General features: G+C 43.4%; 1 protein-coding gene across 1 annotated transcript in view; it reads right to left on the bottom strand.

Annotated features, from left to right (window-relative positions):
• Nucleotides 1-2,012: 2,012 nt before the first annotated feature.
• The window catches only part of c5 (complement component 5), a 167,211-nt gene continuing 145,245 nt past the window's right edge, over nucleotides 2,013-23,978 (bottom strand). Inside the window, exons 37-41 of the mRNA XM_070862594.1 lie at nucleotides 19,833-19,919; nucleotides 15,312-15,401; nucleotides 13,520-13,603; nucleotides 2,970-3,105; nucleotides 2,013-2,215 (exon numbers count right to left, since the gene is read on the bottom strand). Coding sequence (XP_070718695.1) covers nucleotides 2,071-2,215; nucleotides 2,970-3,105; nucleotides 13,520-13,603; nucleotides 15,312-15,401; nucleotides 19,833-19,919 — 542 coding nt within the window. The 3' untranslated portion in view covers nucleotides 2,013-2,070. The remainder of the gene's footprint in view (nucleotides 2,216-2,969; nucleotides 3,106-13,519; nucleotides 13,604-15,311; nucleotides 15,402-19,832; nucleotides 19,920-23,978) is intronic.

Below are 23,978 nucleotides of genomic sequence, written 5' to 3'. Positions count from 1 at the left end.
AGCCCCGACCACCTGACTCAGGTGGGCACGCCGATTTCCCAGTAGCAGGCCCTTTGGAAGATAACGTCTGCCACACCGTCAGCAGGAATGGGGCGGTAGGTCATTCCCCACCATTTTCAGGGCATGACCCTGTTTTCACCCAACAGACAGCCTCAAAATCTTCCGAGGTGCTCAAAGTGAGACATCTACCTTAGTGGTTTAAACAAAGGATAATCCCCACCCCTATCACCCACCCTCCCCCATCCAAGTTGCTTTTATTTAACACAGTTGAAATTCTGAACTGTCGATAACAAGACTAAAAATATTTACAGGAGCACTTTGAAGAAATATTAACACCAAAATTATGAAAGTGATGTTAAGAGTAGCCTCCAGTTTCTTTAATACTCCTCCAGTATTAATATTAATATTAAAAAGTCAGGAGCGGTTAGCAATGACCACAATCTTGTTCCCTATTTAAATTTCTGATCCTGCGGGCTCATGTCAAAATATGACATACCATATCAGGTTACGGTCTAGTATGAGTTGCTCCAGGAGACAATTGTCATTGAAATACATTCCAAAATGGGCAGGATGGCCTGAGCGTCTTCTTCCAATCTTGCATCTTCAGGTAAAAAAATTGAAGTGGCTGTAGATAATTTAAAAGAAAGCAGAGAGTACCAGGGGAGGCCGAAAACAGAATTTCCACTGTTAACCGGGGATGTAGATCAACAGCCAGCAGCTCCTGATCTCGGCGGCCTGAGAATAGTCTTCAATTTTAAAAAACATAAGAACATAAGAAATAGGAGCAGAAGTAAGCCATTTGGCCCTCGAACCTACTTCAATAAGATCATGGCTGATCTGATCTTGGCCTCAACTCAACTTCCCTGCCTGCTCCCGATAACCCTTGACTCCCTTATCATTTAAAAATCTGTCTATCTCCATTTTAAACATATTCAATGACCAGCCTCCACAGCTCCCTGGGGTAGAGAATTCCAAAAATTCACGACCCTCTGAGAAAAGAAATTCGTCCTCATTTCTGTTTTAAATGGGCGATACCTTATTCTGAAACTATGCCCCCTAGTTCTAGATTCACCCATTAGGGGAAACATCCTCTCTGCATCTACCCTGTCAAGGCTCCTCAGAATCTTATACATTTCAATAAGATCACGTTTCATTCTTCTAAACTCCAATGATTATAGGCCCAACCTGCTCAACCTTCCTTCATAAGACAACCCCTTCATCTCAGGAATCAATCTCGTGAACCTTCTCTGAACTGCCTCCAATGCAAGTATATCCCTCCTTAAATAAAGAGACCAAAACTGTACGCAGTACTCTGGTGTGATCTCACCAACAGTCGGGGCAGGATTTCCCGTCTCTGCTACCGGTGGTTGACCCGCCTGTATCAGTTTGCTCTCCAAGGATAGGAAATTCAGCTGCTCCTGGGCCTGGGCAGGAACAGTGCAATTTGCTTCTCCTCATCTAGCACTTGGACAGAGGCAAAAAAAAATCTGACCCAATGTCACCTCATTCATTGGCAGAAACAGTAAAAAATAAACTCCAGAGAAAAACTGTCGTCATTTTAATCAGAAAAGAACTTAGACAGATTTTGATTATTCATATTCAATTGGAAATAATGCAGTGGAAGGAACCGTTACAGACCTTTCAACATAATTTTGGCAGCATTATACTCAAGTGGGCGACACAGAGATTCACAAATAAACTTCAAAGGAGTACTTTCCTGGTACCCACCAGTTTGCATTAAGAAAGTTGGACAATACACATTTCATTACTACGTTCTAGAAATGGCTAGTAAAGATATTAATGCTTAAGATTTGGTGACTGTGAATGAAGATTTCTACCCATGTAAAATCTCTTCTGATCAAGATGTGGCCTGAAAGATGCCATCATCTACAAATAACTTTATGCCACTGTAGATTAGTAAAGGAGATTTTTTTTTTACAGGAACAAACAAATTACGTAAAACATTATTAAGAAACTACTACCTCATTCAGCACAAAACCAGTAAAGTACAATGACTAAAGTAACAATAAGCAGTAAGAGTTTAGATTCAAACGTGCCTCCAGCTCATTTTCATGTCCTTTGACATCCATCGATTGAAAGATCGGTTGTAAATTCATTCATTTGCTGGAGGAAGCCTTCACATGAACTTTCAGAACATTCTATCTCGGAAGGCCACATTTCTATCCGGGTGGATGAGTCCAAAGGGTATTCATACCTAATATAAAAAATACAAAAAATATTGCATTTCCTCTATATGTTCTACAAAGCAAAACATTACTTGGAGACCTCTGTATTTTCTCTCCAAGTCCTGGTTGTTTGATTTACAGGAACCCAGTGAAAATCAGAGGTTATTCCTCCTTTTACATAAAATATGAGGTTCTGAAATTGCTGTCTGTTGTGAAAATGCAATTATCTTCATATAGGGTGAAGCTACAAAGAGAACATTTTAATAAGTAAGTTTCTTTTGCACATACCTAGAAACAGTTAAGTATAAGCCAATTGTGGGACACTACAGTTTAACTTATTATTGCAAATCATTTACTTAATTTTACTGCCTATTAATTAATTCATAGAGTGATGTTACATTGGATAAAATCCAATAGTGAAAACAAATAAAGCTATTCAATTGTGACTAAAGTACACATGAAATATATGCACATAATGGATTTTATTATAGAAAGCTTTCAATTTTAGACCAACATTTTGGGAAAGGGAACTCAGATTTCTAGATTCATTTAAAATTTCAAAATTTAACTTGTATGGAATCATGATAAACATAATTTGAAAAAAAAACCTGAAATATTATGGCTACTTGTTTAAAATTGATAAATTTAAAGGGTGAACACTCAGCCAGGCCTCCATAGGAGGGAACCTGCCTCCATAATGGAGATTGTAGACAAGATTGTAGAAAAGAAGATGGGATACATCAGCAAATAGTGATCACTTGACCTGAAGTATGGCTTACTTACACAAATCTTCTTGATAAACTGAACCTTAGGCTATTTTTTCCCATGATCAAGTACGTCTGCATATTGGTCAAGGTAACATCAGAACAAGTGTCCTTTTTAATTAAAGTTATAATTGAGTTTTGTTCAACTGCATCATCTGTAATCAAAACAATTATCACTTTAGTCAGGTATTACAGTACTTGGAATTGAAGCCTTAATATTTAGATAAATTCAAGAAAGTTTAAATAACCTTTATATAATGCAAAGTACTATTGTAACAATGCTTGTAAAACAATCCCATTCCTTAAATATAATCTTAATAAATTCTGAAGTCTAATTTTCTTTATTGGATTTGTTATTATTATTTCAAATCTATTTTTATTTTAGAATATCAAAGGAAAAAAAACATGTAGCGTGTGAAGCTTGATTGGGTATCATTCAAATACACCACATCTCTGATTGATGCTGATTGCACACATTTTCTTGTCTGAGAGCTTAGAGCTGAACATACTCGGACTGAGTTGGACCTCAGCTGTAATGATTTTGGAAGTGGAGGGATTGTGGTGAAGTAGTGTGTTAGAACACGAATATGCAGTGCCCTGGGAAGTGGGGAATGTAAGCTGGATCGACACGGATAAATGCCAATCTCTATAGGAGAGAAAATTAGATATGATCATCCCTTGGTTCCTCAAATGCACTGGCTGAAGACTGGTTCAGTGCACCAAAAGAGGAAGGCTGTGAGTAAACTGCTTTCTAGCCTTTCCAAACACGAGCCATACAGAGCCTTTAGAGAAAACAAAGAGATAACTTCACAGATCTACAAGAAAAGAACATTGCAGGCATAAATGATGCTGCTGCATAGAAACATAGAAACATAGAAACATAGAAACATAGAAAATAGGTGCAGGAGTAGGCCATTCGGCCCTTCTAGCCTGCACCGCCATTCAATGAGTTCATGGCTGAACATGCAACTTCAGTACCCCATTCCTGCTTTCTCACCATACCCCTTGATTCCCCTAGTAGTAAGGACTTCATCTAACTCCTTTTTGAATATATTTAGTGAATTGGCCTCAACAACTTTCTGTGGTAGAGAATTCCACAGGTTCACCACCCTCTGGGTGAAGAAATTCCTCCTCATCTCGGTCCTAAGTGGCTTCCCCTTATCCTTAGACTGTGTCCCCTGGTTCTGGACTTCCCCAACATTGGGAGCATTCTTCCTGCATCTAACCTGTCTAACCCCGTCAGAATTTTAAACGTTTCTATGAGGTCCCCTCTCATTCTTCTGAACTCCAGTGAATACAAGCCCAGTTGATCCAGTCTTTCTTGATAGGTCAGTCCCGCCATCCCGGGAATCAGTCTGGTGAACCTTCGCTGCACTCCCTCAATAGCAAGAATGTCCTTCCTCAGGTTAGGAGACCAAAACTGGACACAATACTCCAGGTGTGGCCTCACCAAGGCCCTGTACAATTGTAGCAACACCTCCCTGCCCCTGTACTCAAATCCCCTCGCTATGAAGGCCAACGTGCCATTTGCTTTCTTAACCGCCTGCTGTACCTGCATGCCAACCTTCAATGACTGATGTACCATGACACCCAGGTCTGTTTGCACCTTCCCTTTTCCTAATCTGTCACCATTCAGATAATAGTCTGTCTCTCTGTTTTTACCACCAAAGTGGATAACCTCACATTTATCCACATTATACTTCATCTGCCATGCATTTGCCCACTCACCTAACCTATCCAAGTCGCTCTGCAGCCTCATAGCATCCTCCTCGCAGCTCACACTGCCACCCAACTTAGTGTCATCCGCAAATTTGGAGATACTACATTTAATCCCCTCGTCTAAATCATTAATGTACAGTGTAAACAGCTGGGGCCCCAGCACAGAACCTTGCGGTACCCCACTAGTCACTGCCTGCCATTCTGAAAAGTCCCCATTTACTCCTACTCTTTGCTTCCTGTCTGACAACCAGTTCTCAATCCATGTCAGCACACTACCCCCAATCCCATGTGCTTTAACTTTGCACATTAATCTCTTGTGTGGGACCTGGTCGAAAGCCTTCTGAAAGTCCAAATATACCATATCAACTGGTTCTCCCTTGTCCACTCTACTGGAAACATCCTCAAAAAATTCGAGAAGATTTGTCAAGCATGATTTCCCTTTCACAAATCCATGCTGACTTGGACCTATCATATTACCTCTTTCCAAATGCACTGCTATGACATCCTTAATAATTGATTCCATCATTTTACCCACTACCGATGTCAGGCTGACCGGTCTATAATTCCCTGTTTTCTCTCTCCCTCCTTTTTTAAAAAGTGGGGTTACATTGGCTACCCTCCACTCCATAGGAACTGATCCAGAGTCAATGGAATGTTGGAAAATGACTGTCAATGCATCCACTATTTCCAAGGCCACCTCCTTAAGTACTCTGGGATGCAGTCCATCAGGCCCTGGGGATTTATCGGCCTTCAATCCCATCAATTTCCCCAACACAGTTTCCCGACTAATAAGGATTTCCCTCAGTTCCTCCTCCTTACTAGACCCTCCGACCCCTTTTATATCCGGAAGGTTGTTTGTGTCCTCCTCAGTGAATACCGAACCAAAGTACTTGTTCAATTGGTCCGCCATTTCTTTGTTCCCCGTTATGACTTCCCTTGATTCTGACTGCAGGGGACCTACGTTTGTCTTTATTAACCTTTTTCTCTTTACATACCTATAGAAACTTTTGCAATCCACCTTAATGTTCCCTGCAAGCTTCTTCTCGTACTCCATTTTCCCTGCCCTAATCAAACCCTTTGTCCTCCTCTGCTGAGTTCTAAATTTCTCCCAGTCCCCGGGTTCACTGCTATTTCTGGCCAATTTGTATGCCACTTCCTTGGCTTTAATGCTATCCCTGATTTCCCTTGATAGCCACGGTTGAGCCACCTTCCCTTTTTTATTTTTACGCCAGACAGGAATGTACAATTGTTGTAGTTCATCCATGCGGTCTCTAAATGTCTGCCATTGCCCATCCACAGTCAACCCCTTCAGTATCATTCGCCAATCTATCCTAGCCAATTCACGCCTCATACCTTCAAAATTACCCTTCTTTAAGTTCTGGACCATGGTCTCTGAATTAACTGTTTTATTCTCCATCCTAATGCAGAATTCCACCATATTATGGACACTCTTCCCCAAGAGGCCTCGCACAACGAGATTGCTAATTAATCCTCTCTCATTACACAACACCCAGTCTAAGATGGCCTCCCCCCTAGTTGGTTCCTCGACATATTGGTCTAAAAAACCATCCCTTATGCACTCCAGGAAATCCTCCTCCACCATATTGCTTCCAGTTTGGTTAACCCAATCTATGTGCATATTAAAGTCACCCATTATAACTGCTGCACCTTTATTGCACGCACCCCTAATTTCATGTTTGATGCCCTCCCCAACATCACTACTACTGTTTGGAGGTCTGTACACAACTCCCACTAACGTTTTTTGCCCTTTGGTATTCTGCAGCTCTACCCATATAGATTCCACATCATCCAAGCTAATGTCCTTCCGAACTATTGCCTTAATTTGCTCCTTAACCAGCAATGCTACCCCACCTCCTTTTCCTTTTATTCTATCTTTCCTGAATGTTGAATACCCCTGGATGTTGAGTTCCCAGCCCTGATCATCCTGGAGCCACGTCTCTGTAATCCCAATCACATCATATTTGTTAACGTCTATTTGCACAGTTAATTCATCCACCTTATTGCGGATACTCCTTGCATTAAGACACAAAGCCTTCAGGCTTGTTTTTTTAACACCCTTTGTCCTTTTAGAATTTTGCTGTACAGTGAAACAGCTGGAGCAAATCCAGTGTGAGAATGAGAAAAAATTATTACAATTGGATCTTGATACTATGGCGGAATGGACCCATGTCTGTCAAATGACATTTAATGTGGATAAATGTAGTGTTATGCATAAGGGTAGGGCTAATGTGCATACCATGCTGCGTTCTTAATTAAAGTCTGTAGAGTGAGAAAGAGACCTAAGAGTTATCGTGCACAAGTCTCTAAAGGTTCTTGACCAATGATGAGAAGCTATAGTGAAAACAAATAAGAGTAAAAGAACATAAGAAATAGGAGCAGGAGTAGGCCATACGGCCCCTTGAGCTTGCTCCACCATTTAATACGATCAAGGCTGATCCGATCATGGACTCAGGTCCACTTCCCTGCCCACTCCCCATAACCCCTTATTCCCTTATTGTTTAAGAAACTGTCTATTTCTATCTTAAATTTATTCAATGTCCCAGCTTCCACAATGCTCTGAGAGAAGAAATTTCTCCTCGTCTCAGTTTTAAATGGGCGGCGCATTATTCTAAGATCATGCCCTCTATTTCTAGTCTCCCCTATCAGCGGAAACATCCTCTCTGCATCCACCTTGTCAAGCCCCCTCATAATCTTATACATTTCGATAAGATCACCTCACTGAATTCCAATGAGTAGAGGCCCAACCTATCCAACCTTTCCTCATAAGTCAACCCCCTCATCTCTGGAATCAACCTAGTGAACCTTCTCTGAACTGCCTCCAAAGCAACTATATCCTTTCGTAAATATGGAAACCAAAACTGCACGCATTATTCCAGGTATGAAGATGTATAGCTAGGACAATCTAATATAAAACAAAAAGCACCATAGTCCCCTTGTGCAAAACCTTGGCTCGAACTGGTCTAGAATACTGTGTTCAATTCTGGTCCTCTCCCATGGTGGGAGATATAGAGGTCCTGAAAAAGTTTCAGAGGAAATCCACTAAATTAATAACTGGTTTAAAACTCTTTAGTTAGCAGGTAGGCTGAGAGAGCTGTGTCTTTTAACCATAGAAAAGCGTAGACTTCGAGTGACTTTACATGATGAAGGGACTAGGATGTGTCCACGTGGATAGATTATTTGAATTAGATAGGTTAGGGAGAACAAAGAGAGAACATCCACAGTGTGGTATATGAAATGTTATCATGGGTGACTTTAATCTACATGTTGATTGGGCTCACCAAGCTGGTAGCAATACGGTGGAGGAGGATTTCCTGGAGTGTATTAGGGATGGTTTTCTAGACCAATATGTTGAGGAACCAACGAGGGAGCTGGCCAACTTAGACTGGGTGATGTGTAATGAGAAAGGACTAATTAGCAATCTTGTTGTGCGAGACCTCTTGGGGAAGAGCGATCATAACATGGTAGAATTCTTTATTAGGATGGAGAGTGACACAGTTAATTCAGAAACTAGGGTCCTGAACTTAAGGAAAGGTAACTTCGATGGTTTGAGGCATGAATTGGCTAGAGTAGACTGGCAAATGATACTTAAAGGGTTGACGGTGGATAGGCAATGGCAAACATTTAAAGATCACATGGATGAACTACAGCAATTGTACATTCCTGTCTGGAGTAAAAATAAAACGGGGAAGGTGGCTCAACTGTGGCTAACAAGGGAAATTAAGGATAGTGTTAAATCCAAGGAAGAGGCATATAAATTGGCCAGAAAAAGCAGCAAACCTGAGGACTGAGAGAAATTTAGAATTCAGCAGAGGAGGACAAAGGGTTTAATTAAGAGGGGCAAAATAGAGTTCGAGAAGAAGCTTGCCGGGAATATAAAAACTGACTGCAAAAGCTTCGATAGATATGTGAAGAGAAAAAGATTAGTGAAGACAAATGTAGGTCCCTTGCAGTCAGATTCAGGTAAATTTATTATGGGGAACAAAGAAATGGCAGACCAATTGAACAAATACTTTGGTTCTATCTTCACGAAGGAAGACACAAATAACCTTCTGGAAGTACGAGGGGACTGAGGATCTAGTGAGAAGGAGGAACTGAAGGATATCCTTATTAGGCAGGACATTGTGTTAGGGAAATTGATGGGATTGAAGGCCGATAAATCCCCGGGGCCTGATATTCTGCATCCCAGAGTACTTAAGGAACTGGCCCAAGAAATAGTGGATGCATTGGTGATCATTTTCCAACAGTCTATCGACTCGGGATCAGTTCTATGGACTGGAGGGTAGCTAATGTAACACCACTTTTTAAAAAGGAAGAGAGAGAGAAAACGGGTAATTATAGACCGGTTAGCCTGACATCAGTGGTGGGGAAAATGTTGGGAATAATTGGTGGAATCAATTATTAAGGATGAAATAGCAGCGCATTTGGAAAGCAGTGACAGGATCGGTCCAAGTCAGCATGGATTTATGAAGGGGAAATCATGCTTGACAAATCTTCTGGAATTTTTTGAGGATGTAACTAGCAGAGTGGACAAGGGAGAACCAGTGGATGTGGTGTATTTGGACTTTCAAAAGGCTTTTGACAAGGTCCCACACAAGAGATTGGTGTGCAAAATCAAAGCACATAGTATTGCGGGTAATATACTGACGTGGATAGAGAACTGGTTGGCAGACAGGAAGCAGAGAGTCAGGATAAACGGGTCCTTTTCAGAATGGCAGGCTGTGACTAGTGGAGTGCCACAGGGCTCAGTGCTGGGATCCAGCTCTTTACAATACACATCAATGATTTGGATGATGGAATTGAGTGTAATATCTCCAAGTTTGCAGATGATACTAAACGGTGTGAGCTGTGAGCGGGACGTTACGAGGCTGCAGGGTGACTTAGACAGGTTAGGTGAGTGGGCAAATGCATGGCAGATGCAGTATATTGTGGATAAATGTGAGGTTATCCACTTTGGGGGCAAAAACGTGAAGACAGAATATTATCTGAATGGTGGCAGATTGGGAAAAGGGGAGGTGCAACGAGACCTGGGTGTCATGGTTCATCAATTATTGAAAGTTGGCATACAGGTGCAGCAGGCGGTAAAGAAGGCAAATGGTATGTTGGCCTTCATAGCTAGGGGATTTGAGTATAGGAGCAGGGAGGTCTTGCTGCAGTTGTACAGGGCCTTGGTGAGGCCTCACCTGGAATATTGTGTTCAGTTTTGGTCTCCTAACCTGAGGAAGGACGTTCTTGCTATTGAGGGAGTGCAGTGAAGGTTCACCAGACTGATTCCCGGGATGGCCGGACTAACATATGAGGAGAAACTGGATCAACTGGGCCTTTATACATTGGAGTTTAGAAGGATGAGAGGGGATCTCATAGAAACATACAAGATTCTGACGGGACGGGTAGATTGTTCCCGATGTTGGGGAAGTCCAGAACCAGGGGACAGAGTCTTAGGATAAGGGGTAGGCCATTTAGAACTGAGATGAGGAGAAACTTCTTCACTCAGAGAGTTGTTAACCTGTGGAATTCCCTACTGCAGAGAGTTGTTGATGCCAGTTCATTGGATATATTCAAGAGGGAGTTAGATATGGCCCTTACAGCTAAAGGGATCAAGGGGTATGGAGAGAAAGCAGGAATGGTGGTGCAGGCTCGAAGGGCCAAATGGCCTACTCCTGCACCTATTTTCTATGTTTTTATGTTTCTATGTTACAATGAACTCTGTACTGTGAGCCAGTGACTAGGTGTAACCTGGTCAGTCTTTAATGGCTTCCAGATGTGAAGATACAAAGGTGAAGTTCAGGTTATATACCGGGCCCAGCACGAGTGTACCTATGACACTAGGACCGCCAACAGTAGTGCCCCCTGTTGCTGGGCAGACCTTATGTACATACATTACACACACAAGTTACATTAGCTTAGAACTAGGTTAGTTGTTTCTTTTCGCAGAAGGTCGTGGGAATAAGTTGCTCGCTGCTGCAGTGGGTGTGGTGCTGGTTGCTGGAGAGCGTTGATACTTAGTTGGATGAGACAGGCTTGAAGGACCAGCTGGTCTTTGCCTGTCCGTCCTTTTTGTACGCTTATAATTCGGAACTTATTTCAAGTGTAATTGTCCCACTTCTGGCCTCAAATTTGACTTTTCCTCTTGTGTGACTCAAACTGGGATATACTTTAGGTGTCAGCCATGGCTCAGTGGGTAGCACTCTCGCCTCTGAAGCGGAAGGTTGTGGGTTCAAGTCCTGCTCCAGAGACTTGAGCACAAAAATCTAGGCCGACACTCCAGTGCAGTCCTGAGGGAGTGCTGCACTGTCGGAGGTGTTGTCTTTCAGAGACATTAAACTGCTCTCTCATGTGGACATAAAAGATCCTATGGCACTATTTTGAAGAAGAGCAGGGGAATTATCCCCGGTGTCCTGGTCAATATTTATCCCTCAATCAACATCTAAAACAGATTATCTGGTCATTATCACATTGCTGTTTGTGGGAGCTTGCTGTGCGCAAATTGGCTGCTGCATTTCCTACATTACAATAGTGACTGCACTTCAAAAAGTACTTCATTGGCTGTAAAGCACTTTGGGACATCCGGTGGTTGTGAAAGTCTTTCTTTTTTTTCCATAGGCACAGCCCTCGAAAACCTCCCCAAGTGATCATTCTATATCTGTGAGTTTAGACAGTGAGTTTTGGGAGGGTAGTCAAACACATATTATTACAGCCTATCCTGCTCTCACCTTTGTGATGAAATTCCTGACTTTGCTAATTTTTAGTGAGTAAAAAGTGGCACATCATGTATTCATGTCCACTTTTTCCTTTTGTGCACAATGCCCAGCACATGTCGCCATTCAGGATGCCATTCAGGAATTGGAACTTGGTTGATTTTTCCTTACCCTAGCCTGGAAACACTAAGCACAATTGTAGCATCTCCACCACTGCCCTGTTAAAGTCAGCATTAAACCAGGTATCTTCCTGGTACACCTGCCAAACCATCAAGAAGCCTAAATATTTTCTGTTGATGAGTGAATGTCATGTGAACATACAACAACAACTTGTATTTATATAGCACCTCTAACATAGTAAAACATTGCAAGGAGCTTCACAGGAGTAATATGTGATTAAAAATTTGACACTAAAGCTGCATAAGGAGAAATTAGGGCAGGTGACCAAAAGCTTTGTTGACATAGAAACATAGAAAATAGGTGTAGGAGTAGGCCATTCGGCCCTTCGAGCCTGCACCACCATTCAATATGATCATGCAACTTCAGTACCCCATTCCTGCTTTCTCTCCAAACCCCTTGATCCCTTTAGCCCTAAGGGTCACATCTAACTCCCTTTTGAATATATCTAACGAAGTGGCCTCAACAGCTTTCTGTGGTAGAGAATTCCACAGGTTCACAATTCTCTGAGTGAAGAAGTTTCTCCTCATCTCAGTCCTAAATGGCTTACCCCTTATCCTTAGACTGTGAGCCCTGGTTCTGGACTGCCCCAACATCGGGAACATTCTTCCTGCATCTAGCCTGTCCAATCCCATCAGAATTTTATATGTTTCTATGAGATCCCCTCTCATTCTTCTAAATTCCAGTGAATATAAGCCTAGTTGATCTCGTCTTTCTTCATATGTCAGTCCTGCCATCCCGGGAATTAGTCTGGTGAACCTTCGCTACAATCCCTCAATAACAAGAATGTCCTTCCTCAGATTAGGAGACCAAAACTGTGCACAATATTCAAGGTGTGGCCTCACCAAGGCCCTGTACAACTGCAGTAAGACCTCCCTGCTCCTATACTCAAATCCTCTCGCTATGAAGGCCAACATGCCATTTGCCTTCTTCACCGCCTGCTGTACCTGCATGCCAACTTTCAATGACTGATGTACCATGACACCCAGGTCACATTGCACCTCCCCTTTTCCTAATCTGTCACCATTCAGATAATATTCTACTTTCCTGTTTTTGCCACCAAAGTGGATAACCTCACATTTATCTACATTATACTGCATCTGCCATGCATTTGCCCACTCACCTAACCTAACAAGTCACCCTGCAGCCTCTTAGCATCCTCCTCACAGCTCACACTGCCACCCAGCTTTGTGTCATCTGCAAACTTGGAGATATTACATTCAATTCCTTCGCCTAAATCATTAATGTATATTGTAAATAGCTGGGGTCCCAGCACTGAACCTTGCGGTACCCCACTCATCACTGCTTGCCATTCTGAAAAGAACCCGTTTATTCCTACTCTTTGCTTCCTGTCTGCCAACCAGTTCTCTATCCATGTCAATACATTACCCCCAATACCATGTGCTTTAATTTTGCACACCAATCTCTTGTGTGGGACCTTGTCAAAAGCCTTTTGAAAGCCCAAATACACCACACCCACTGGTTCTCCCTTGTCCACTCTATTAGTTACATCCTCAAAAAATTCTAGAAGATTTGTCAAGCATGATTTCCCTTTCATGAATCCATGCTGACTTGGACCGATCCTGTCACTGCTTTCCAAATGCGCTGCGATTACATCTTTAATAATTGATTCCAGCATTTTCCCCACTACTGATGTCAGGCTAACCGGTCTATAATTACCCGTTTTCTCTCTCCCTCCTTTTTTAAAAAGTGGGGTTACATTAGCTACCCTTCAGTCCATAGGAACTGATCCAGAGTCTACAGAATGTTGGAAAATGACCACCAATGCATCCACTATTTCTAGGGCCACTTCCTTAAGTACTGAGGTAGATTTTAAAAAGGGTCTTGAAGGAGGAAAGAGAGGTAGAGAGGCGGAAAGGTTTAACCAGGGAATTCCAGAGCTTAGGGCCTAGGCAACCGAAGGCACGGCCAAATGTTATCCAAAATAAGTACCAACCTGACATATATATATCCAGAATAGTGGCGTTGTACTTGATGAAATTAACCTGTTCCTCAGACGACAAAATTTGTACTTTGTAGGCTGCATAAAACAAAAAAAATGTTTGAATATTTTTAAGGATTAATATATTCTTGAGAAAACAAATAATATGGAGCATGGTGGAACTATATCCTTTCACTTGTAGAACTTGAATTTGAATCCAGTTAAATCACGTGGGTTGAAGGTGCCTATTCCAGGATTGCTGTTGAAGGCATGTTGGGAGCTCGAGGAACAGCTTCAATTCTTTGATTAGTTGCTCGAAAAACTCGACCCAAATCATAGGCAGTCCCTCGGAATGGACGAAGACTTTCTTCCACTCTTAAAATGAGTCCTTAGGTGGCTGAACAGTCCAATACGAGAGCCACTGTCCCTGTCACAGGTGGGACAGATAGTTGTTGAGGGAGCGGGTGGGCGGGACTGGTTTGCCGCACGCTCTTTCCGCTGCCTGCATTTGATTTCTGCCTGGTCTCAGCGATGAGACTCGAGGAGCTCAGCGCCCTCCCGGATGCACTTCCTCCACTTAGGGCGGTCTTTGGCCAGGGTCTCCCAGATGTCAGAGGGGATGTTGCACTTTTTCAGGGACTAATACTGCTACACTGTCTGTAGAGGTAGGATTGCAGTATCTGATACACCAGGTCCCCTCTGATGTAAATCCTTGCAGAATGGGACTTTATTTAATTCTTAAATAAACTTGAGAAAACATTTCTAGCAGCAGTGATGTGCAACTTTGTGATTACGTTTGATAATGCTATCATTGCATATTCACCTGGTTACAAACCTGAAAGAAATTAAGACCCTAAGCAACATAATTTAGGACAGTCTAAATCCAGTCGCAAGAGGATATTGGTCTTATTGTACAAACCTTTACTGCCACAAAGGAAAAGTATATGGGAAGTGATATTGTTACGGTGGGGAAGTAGGGATTAATTTGGAGTCAGAGAGAGGTACTTTTGGGGCAACAGGAATATGGGGAGAGTAGGACATTGCATCTTATCAGTGCCACACCTGATGAGAGTATTTAATGCTGTTACTGCCATGATACAAAAAGTGGAAACTATAAATTTTTCCAGTGTTGTTCTGGAGTGAACAATGAAGTATCCAAAAAAAAACAGTAAACCTTAATAGCTCGAGGAACATCACCTCATTCTTCGTTTAGGCACTTCACAGCCTTCTGGACTGAACATTGAGTTCAACAATTTCAGATCATAATCTCTGCCCCCATTTTTTCAGGCGGCAACTGTTGATGATTCTGCTGTACCCATTTATACCTCCTCAAGACCCAACTTTTTGTTTCTTTACTTGTCCCATGATCATCTCCTCTTGCTTTGTTCAATCATCCCTTTTGTCATTTAACCTCCACTGCCTTCCACTCTATCACAGACTTTCCCTTTTGTTCCTTCCTCCCTATCCCCTGCCCCTGCACTTGCTTAAAATCTGCGATATCTCTAACTTTTTTCAGTTCTGACAAAAGGTCATTAATCTGAAACGTTAACTCTGTTTCTCTCTCCACAGATGCTGCTCAATCCACTGAGTACTTCCAGCGTTTTCTGTTCTTATTTCAGATTTCCAGCATCCGCAGTATTTTTCTTTTGTAAACCTTAACAATTATTATCTATGCCAAATGACTTGGAGAAATGAAAAATGGTCTTTTAGTTGAATTGTAGCTTTATAACATATTAATTGTGCTAAACAATAGATTTATTTCATCAATAGGAATAAACAGCAAGTCTTGAAGGTTCAGAATACTTACCATAAACTGGCCCTTTACTGCATGCGGCTTCATATTTATCACGGGCGTTGGGAGTTATATCTATTGGTGGCTGCATTTCACCGCACTCCGCTGAACCACAAGAAAAAAGATTAAAAAAGACTGCATATTAAAAACAGACTAAAGAAATACTACATCTAAAATAGTACAACCATCCATATTAAGTAGAATCATGGGGGCCAAATTTGTCCCCTTTTATAGCCCAGTTAGAGCCACCGGGACTCGCTAACAGGGCGCTAATATTTTATTGCCCAGGCATGGTGGTCAGAGCACCCCCTCCGGAATTGCCCCCGAGGTTCTGCGGGTGAAAACAGGTTTACGTCGCGCCCCATAGTTTTTGCCCCGCACAGGGGCACACCCGGCGATTACATCATCACTGTGCGCAACAACCTCTTATCACCCCGCGTCGACCCATTTGCTGTGCCAACGACAGCTTCAGGGGCTGGGGCTCCCCGGCTGCCCTTAAAGGGGAGGTCCATGCACTGCGGCCACCATCTTTTTTTGTCGGCCAACTTTGCAGTCGGCCCAACAATGGCAGCCGATGGTGTGACGAGCCACCATCATGCAGCCCGGCACTCCCTCTTGGGGGCTTGGCCAAAACCCTCCCTGGTGGCCCAGTAGGTGCCACAAAAGCAGTTGCAGAGTTTGCAGCGGCCCTCCCCTTTAAAAGAAGGCCCCGCGGAGGCCATTCCCGTCTCCAATACAGCTCCGTAACTTTTTCTCTTTCTATGTGCCCAAATCAGCAAGATTTAGCAGCCCATCTCACCGGGCGCTAAATCTTCACTTAATTCAAAGTGTGTGCCCCAAACGGGGTGCAGGGAAATGTAGCCCCCATGTTGTTTAACTGTTGGGGAAGAGTTAAACTAATATGGCAGGGGGATGGGAACCAATGCAGGGAGACAGAGGGAAACAAAAAGGAGACAAAAGCAAAAGATAGAAAGGAGATGAGTAAAAGTGGAGGGCAGAGAAACCCAAGGCAGAAAACAAAAAGGGCCACTGTACAGCAAAATTCTAAAGGGTCAAAGTGTAATAAAAAGGCAAGCATGAAAGCTCGGTGCCTCAATGCAAGGAGTATTCGGAACACAGGAGAGGGCTCTGAGCTAGTTAGAGTGGGCGAGAGCTCAGATGAACAGGACCCTAAGAAAGAATGCAAAAGGCAGGAGGCAACAGAGCAGAGTAGCACTGGGGTAAGTGTAAACCACAAGGTGATAGGAAGGGATAATATGTATGAATATAAAGGGGCTGCAGGAGGGGTCAAAACTAAAAACCATGGTTTGAAAACAAGTATTAAAACACTCTACTTAAATGCACGCAGCATTCAAAATAAAGTAAATGAGTCGACGGCACAAATCATTACAAATGGGTATGATTTGGTGGCCATTACAAAAACGTGGTTGCAGGGTGGCCAAGACTAGGAATTAAACATACAGGGGTATCTGACAATTCGGAAAGATAGACAAGAAGGGAAAGAAGGTGGGGTTTCTCTGTTAATAAAGGAAGATATAAGGGCAGTTGTGAGAGACGATATTGGCTCTAATGAACAAAATGTTGAATCATTGTGGGTGAAGATTAGAGATAGTAAGGGGAAAAAGTCACTGGTCGGCATAGTTTATAGGCCCCCAAATAATAACTTTATGGTGGGACGGGCAATAATCAAGGGAATAATGGAGACATGTGAAAAAGGAATGGCAGTAATCATGGGGGATTTTAACCTACATATCGATTGGTCAAATCAAATCGCACAGGGTAGCCTTGAGGAAGAATTCATAGAATGCATACGGGATTGTTTCTTAGAACAGTATGTCACAGAACCCACAAGGGAGCAAGCTATCTTAGATCTGGTCCTGTGCAATGAGACAGGAATAATAAACGATCTCCTAGTAAAAGATCTTCTCGGAATGAGTGATCACAGTATAGTTGAATTTGTAATACAGATTGAGGGTGAGGAAGTAGTGTCTCAAACGAGCGTACTATGCTTAAACAAAGGGGACTACAGTGGGATAAGGGCAGAGTTGGCTAAAGTAGACTGGAAACACAGACTAAACGGTGGCACAATTGAGGAACAGTGGAGGTCTTTTAAGGAGCTCTTTCATAGTGCTCAACAAAAATATATTCCAGTGAAAAAGAAGGGCGGTAAGAGAAGGGATAACCAGCCGTGGATAACCAAGGAAATAAAGGAGAATACCAAATTAAAAACCAATGCGTATAAGGTGGCCAAGGTTAGTGGGAAACTAGAAGATTGGGAAAATTTTAATCGACAGCAAAGTATGACTAAGAAATCAATAAAGAAAGGAAAGATAGATTACGAAAGTAAACTTGCGCAAAACCTAAAAACAGATAGTAAAAGCTTTTACTGATATATAAAACGGAAGAGAGTGACTAAAGTAAATGTTGGTCCCTTAGAAGATGAGAAGGGGGATTTAATAATGGGAAATGTGGAAATGGCTGAGACCTTATAACAATTATTTTGCTTCGGTCTTCACAGTGGAAGACACAAAAACCATGCCAAAAATTGCTGGTCACAGGAATGTGGGAAGGGAGGACCTCGAGACAATCACTATCACTAGGGGCAGGCTAATGGGACTCAAGGTAGACAAGTCCCCTGGTCCTGATGAAATGCCCAGGGTATTAAAAGAGATGACGGAAGTTATAGCAGATGCATTCGTTATAATCTACCAAAATTCTCTGGACTCTGGGGAGGTACCAGCGGACTGGAAAGCAGCTAATGTAACGCCTCTGTTTAAAAAAGGGGGCAGACAAAAGGCAGGTAACTATAGGCCAGTTAGTTTAACATCTGTAATGGGGAAAATGCTTGAAGCTATCATTAAGGAAGAAATAGCGGGACATCGAGATAGGAATCATGCAATCAAGCAGACACAACATGGATTCATGAAGGGGAAATCATGTTTAACAAATTTACTGGAATTCTTTGAGGATATAACGAGCATGGTGGATGTGGTGTATTTAGATTTCCAAAAGGCATTCGATAAGGTGCCACACAAAAGGTTACTGCAGAAGATAAAGGTACGCGGAGTCAGAAGAAATGTATTAGCATGGATCGAGAATTGGCTGGCTAACAGAAAGCAGAGTCGGGATAAATGGGTCCTTTTTGGGTTGGAAATCGGTGGTTAGTGGTGTGCCACAGGGATCGGTGCTGGGACCACAACTGTTTACAATATACATAGATGACCTGGAAGAGGGGACAGAGTGTAGTGTAACAAAATTTGCAGATGACACAAAGATTAGTGGGAAAGCGGGTTGTGTAGAAGACACAGAGAGGCTGCAAAGAGATTTAGATAGGTTAAGCGAATGGGCTAAGGTTTAGCATATGGAATACAATGTCGGAAAGTGTGAGGTCATCCACCTTGGAAAAAAAAACAGTAAAAGGGAATATTATTTGAATGGGGAGAAATTACAACATGCTGCGGTGCAGAGGGACCTGGGGGTCCTTGTGCATGAATCCCAAAAAGTTAGTTTGCAGGTGCAGCAGGTAATCAGGAAGGCGAATGGAATGTTGGCCTTCATTGCAAGAGGGATGGAGTACAAAAGCAGGGAAGTCCTGCTGCAACTGTATAGGGTATTGGTGAGGCCGCACCTGGAGTACTGCATGCAGTTTTGGTCACCTTACTTAAGGAAGGATATACTAGTTTTGGAGGAGGTACAGAGATGAGTCACTTGGCTGATTCCGGAGATGAGGGGGTTACCTTATGATGATAGATTGAGCAGACTGGGTCTTTACTCGTTGGAGTTCAGAAGGATGAGGGGTGATCTTATAGAAACATTTAAAATAATGAAAGGGATAGACAAGAGAGAGGCAGAGAGGTTGTTTCCACTGGTCGGGGAGACTAGAACTAGGGGGCACAGCCTCAAAATACGGGGGAGCCAATTTAAAACCAAGTTGAGAGGGAATTTCTTTTCCCAGAGGGTTGTGAATCTGTGGAATTCTCTACCCTCTGCAGTTGAGGCTAGCTCATTGAATGTATTCAAATCACAGATAGATAGATTTTTAACCAATGAGGGAATTAAGGGTTACGGGGAGCGGGCAGGTAAGTGGAGCTGAGTCCACGGCCAGATCAGCCATGATCTTGTTGAATGGCAGAGCAGGCTCGAGGGGCTAGATGGCCTACTCCTGTTCCTAATTCTTATGTTATGTTCTTATGTACCAAGAATATTCCTCAAACAAGAATTTGAATTAAAATATTCTATTTTTTTATTTGAAATAAAAAGATTGGTAAATTATATATATATGGTTGAATACCTTAATTTATTCTGCAGTCTTTTCATGGGTCATAAAACATAACAACTATTAAGACATAAAACAGGATCCTATAATTGGCTTGTAAAAATAGATGAAAAATAATGAAGCAGAAATGTAATTTAGGTAAATAGAAAGGGGAACTGGTTGTTTCAGGGCCTATCCCACGAAATTCTATTATTACAAGCAGTTTCTGATATAATACTCGAAAATATAATAAGTCTACCAAATAAAATACAATTTTTTACCTGTCATACATTTGCACTCATCTCCACTGCAGAGCTTTAAAAGCTTATTATCTCCAGTTGGGTTGTAAAAGATAGTGCACCTTCTGTCTACAGGAAGAAAACAAATGGGATTTTGCATCTAGTATGTTTCAGCATAATTCTAATTAATCCTACTCGGGTTGAATATGGGAAACGATGCATTTATATCATGACTCATGATTTAATTTCATATTAACAGTTCTTTCAAACATTTATTGTTGCCTCAACATGCTACTTGGTCACCAAATATTATTTAATTTAAGATCAGCAATAAACAGTAAAAGTAGAATTAAAAGATGTTGAAGATAATTGGAGTATGCTATTAAGGGCGAATGACCCAGTTAATTCCATAATAATAGCCAGATTGATTTTAAATCACAGTAGAAATTATAAAATGGCATGACAATGTTCTGGGCTAATAATCTTTCATCAGGTCATGATAAAAGATACTGTAAAAGTCACCCAAAATCTGAAGCATGCTCAGATTGCCTACAAATTGAATTGCATATTCAATTACAGTTTGAACCTCCCTTATCCGGAACCCTCGGGACCTGGCCTGTTCCGAATGAGGTATATTTCCGGATAAAGGGAGGTCACGTGTTTTAGGTGTGTGTGTGCACCGATTGGCTGGAATGACAGTCAGTCAGTCAGTCAGTGTGGTGTTGGGAGGCCAGCAGGCCTCGAGGTGTCATCGGGCTCCGAGGTATCATCGGGCCCTGAGGTGTCGGCGGGCTGTCGGGCACTGAGGTGTCGGTGGGCCAGCGGGACCCCCGGTGTCGGCGAGCTGTCTGGCCCTGAGGTGTCGGTGGGACAGCGGGTCCCAAAGTGTTGGCTCCGACGTTGGGTAAATTTATTTTACATTGATATTTTTCGTGGATTTTGGGTAAATTTATTGTGGGTCTGAAAGTGTAAATGGGCAAGTTTTTTTTTTCATTGATATTTTTCGAGGATTTTGACCGGCTGCGTTGTGTGCATGAGTCACCTGGTGGCTGGGAATGGTTCCGAACGAGGGGTGGTGCCGGATAAGGGAGTTATGGATAAGGGAAGTTCAACCTGTAATTGATTAATCATAGTTCTCTGTGTACAATGAATTCAACCCAAAAACACTCCAAATTGAAGAAGCATCAAAATGCCCTGTGTCAAACTCATTCTTGTGACATTTGCCTGAAACTTCCATTTGCACGGTGATTATTAAAAAATAGCATGATATCGACCCAAACTTGGCAGAGTTCACTCACTGTAGCTGAAGGCATCTTAGTGCAGAACATGGAAGAAGATCCAAACAGGACTGTTAATGCAGTGGACATATTTTCTTGTTAGGAGAAGGTCGCTCTATGAGACCTTGCCAAATGGTTCATGTAGCCGGCAACAGACTCCAATCCAAAACTCTTCAGGCTCTTAATATTCTACTTGCTTATCCATAAGAACATAAGAAATAGGAGCAGGAGTAGGCCATTAGGCCCCTCGAGCCTGCTCCGCCATTCCATAAGATCATGGCTGATCTGATCAACTCCACTTCCCTGCCCGCTCCACATAACCCTTTACTCCCTTATCGCTCAAAAATCTGTCTGTCTCCGCCTTAAATATATTCAATGACCCAGCCTCCACGGCTCTCTAGGGCAGAGAAATCAACAGATTCACGACCCTCTGAGAGAAGAAATTCCTCCTCCTCTCAGTTTTAAATGGGCAACCCCTACAACTATGTCCCCTAGTTCTAGATTCCCCCATGAATAGAAACATCCTCTCTGCATATACCTTGTCGAGCCCCCTCATTATCTTATATGTCTCAATAAGATCACCTCCCATTCTTCTGAACTCCAACAAGTACAGGCCCAACCTGCTCAACCTTTCTTCATCAGTCAACCCCTTCATCTGAGGAATCAACCTGGTGAACCTTCTCTGAACTGCCTCCAATGCAAGTATATCCCTCCTTAAACATCCCTTTGAATTAATTGTGTGACTGCATCTGGAACCTCCATGGTGATGCCGTGATCCTTGACTTTCTTTCAGGTTGCCCCGAGATCTGTCCAAACACCTGGGGACCGAAATTGCCCTCTGCTGGAAATGGGGCACATGCACCCTGTATCTCATTTTTTTACCAGTGCAGCGGATGTGGTAGCCTCTTGAGCAAAATTCCACTCTTTGGCTTCTTTTTTTCGGCGGACTGGGAATCGGTCATAATGGTGGCGGTAATGCGGTGGTGAGCTCACTGGAGGGGTGGAAGTTGGGGGCGGGCGGAGTGCTGATGACATCATGTGCCATGTCACCACGACTCTTCCCTTCACATAAAGGGGAGAGCCTGCTCGATTGTTTCGGTTCAGTCCACCGGGAGGGTTTCGGCCGGGCCAGCGACCTGGCACTCAAGAGGGGGGGTGCCAGGCTGCCTGTTGGCGGCCCGGCCGAACTCGGTGGCATAATTGCCGGGCCAACATGGCAGTCGGCCGACAAAAAAAAAATATGGCGGCAGCGGCAGTTGGTCCTCCATTTTAATGGGAGCCGCACCGCCATTTTACAAGAACAGCACCGCCGGAAAAAAGCAGCTTTTGGCACCGCTCGGCGGGAGGAAGATTTTTTCGGCGGAATTTTGCCGTCGGGGGAGAACATTGGTGGTGCGCACTCTTAGGACTGATCGGTCGCAGCGGAGCGGTAGGGGGAGCAGGTCACTGTCGGGATGCCGCAAGAGTGGAATTTAAAACAAATGGCAGCCATTACATGAAATATCGGTGGCCATTGCACTCCACAGCGTGGCCGCTGCTTTCCAGCGGTAACAGGCCCTAACGGAAAGGGCAATTTCGGCCCCCTGATGTGCTGCTTCAACATGGCAGTGGTGCATTCCATGATGATTGTCATGGAAGTATGGATCTCATTATACCTGTTTTCATCTGGTATAATTGTGTCATGTGTCCGCTGGAGTGGAACTAAACTACAGAACCAGTGGGAAGCTGTTTAACCTACATCGCCTCCAGGCTAGGTCCAAGATCACCCCAACTTCTGTCGTTGAGCTACAGTACGCGGACGACGCCTGCGTCTGTGCACATTCTGAGGCTGAACTCCAGGATATCGTCGATGTATTTACTGAGGTATTTGAAAGCATGGGCCTTACGCTAAACATCCGTAAGACAAAGGTCCTCCACCAGTCTGTCCTCGCCGCACAGCACTGCCCCCCAGTCATCAAGATCCACGGCGCGGCCATCGACAACGTGGACCATTTCCCATACCTCGGGAGCCTCTTGTCAACAAAGGTAGACATTGATGCGGAGAAGCAACACCGCTTTCAGTGCGCCACTGCAGCCTTCGGTGCACTGGATCGATGTTGATTCTCCGCATCAGTGTAGGCCCTCAAATCTACCACCAAGCTCATAGTCTACAGGGCTGTTGTAGTACCCGCCCTCCTGTATGGATCAGAGGCATGGACGATGTACAGAAGACACCTCAAGTCGCTGGAGAAATATCACCAATGATGTCTCTGCAAGACCCTGCAAATCCCCTGGGACGACAGGTGCACTAACATCAGCGCCTCTCGTCCAGGCTAACATCCCCAGCATTGAAGCGCTGCCCACACGATCAGCTTTGCTGGGCAGGCCACATAGCTCGCATGCCAGACACAAGACTCCCAAAGCAAGTGCTCTATGTGGAGCTCCTTCACAGCAGCAAACGAGCCAAAGGTGGGCAGCGGAAACGTTACAAGGACACCCTCAAAGCCTCTCTGATAAAGTGGAACATCCCCACTGACACCTGTGAGTCCCTGACCAAAGACCGCCCGAGGTGGAGAAAGTGCATCAGGGAGGGCGTTGAGCACTTTGAGTCTCAACACTGAGAGCGTGCAGAGGTCAAGTGCAGGCAGCGGAAGGAGCATGCAGCAAATCTATCCCACCCATCCCTTCCCTCAATGACTATCTGTCCCACCTGTGACAGAATCTGTGGCTCACGTATTGGACTGTTCAGCCACCAAAGAACTCACTTCAGGAGTGGAAGCAAGTCTTCCTCGATTCTGAGGGACTGCCTATGATGATGATGATGTCATGAACAGGTTGTTGGAGGTTGTCACTATTGTGTATCTGTAAAGCATGCACTCCCATGTTCCGCCACCAGGGAGCGCATCCCCTAAAGTCCCAAGGGATTCCAGCA

The sequence above is a fragment of the Pristiophorus japonicus genome, chromosome 20 (genome assembly GCF_044704955.1).
Source record: "Pristiophorus japonicus isolate sPriJap1 chromosome 20, sPriJap1.hap1, whole genome shotgun sequence".
NCBI classification, from domain to species: domain Eukaryota; kingdom Metazoa; phylum Chordata; class Chondrichthyes; family Pristiophoridae; genus Pristiophorus; species Pristiophorus japonicus.
The sequence above is the reverse complement of the archived record's forward strand: the minus strand, read 5'-3'. Positions and strand labels throughout refer to the sequence as shown.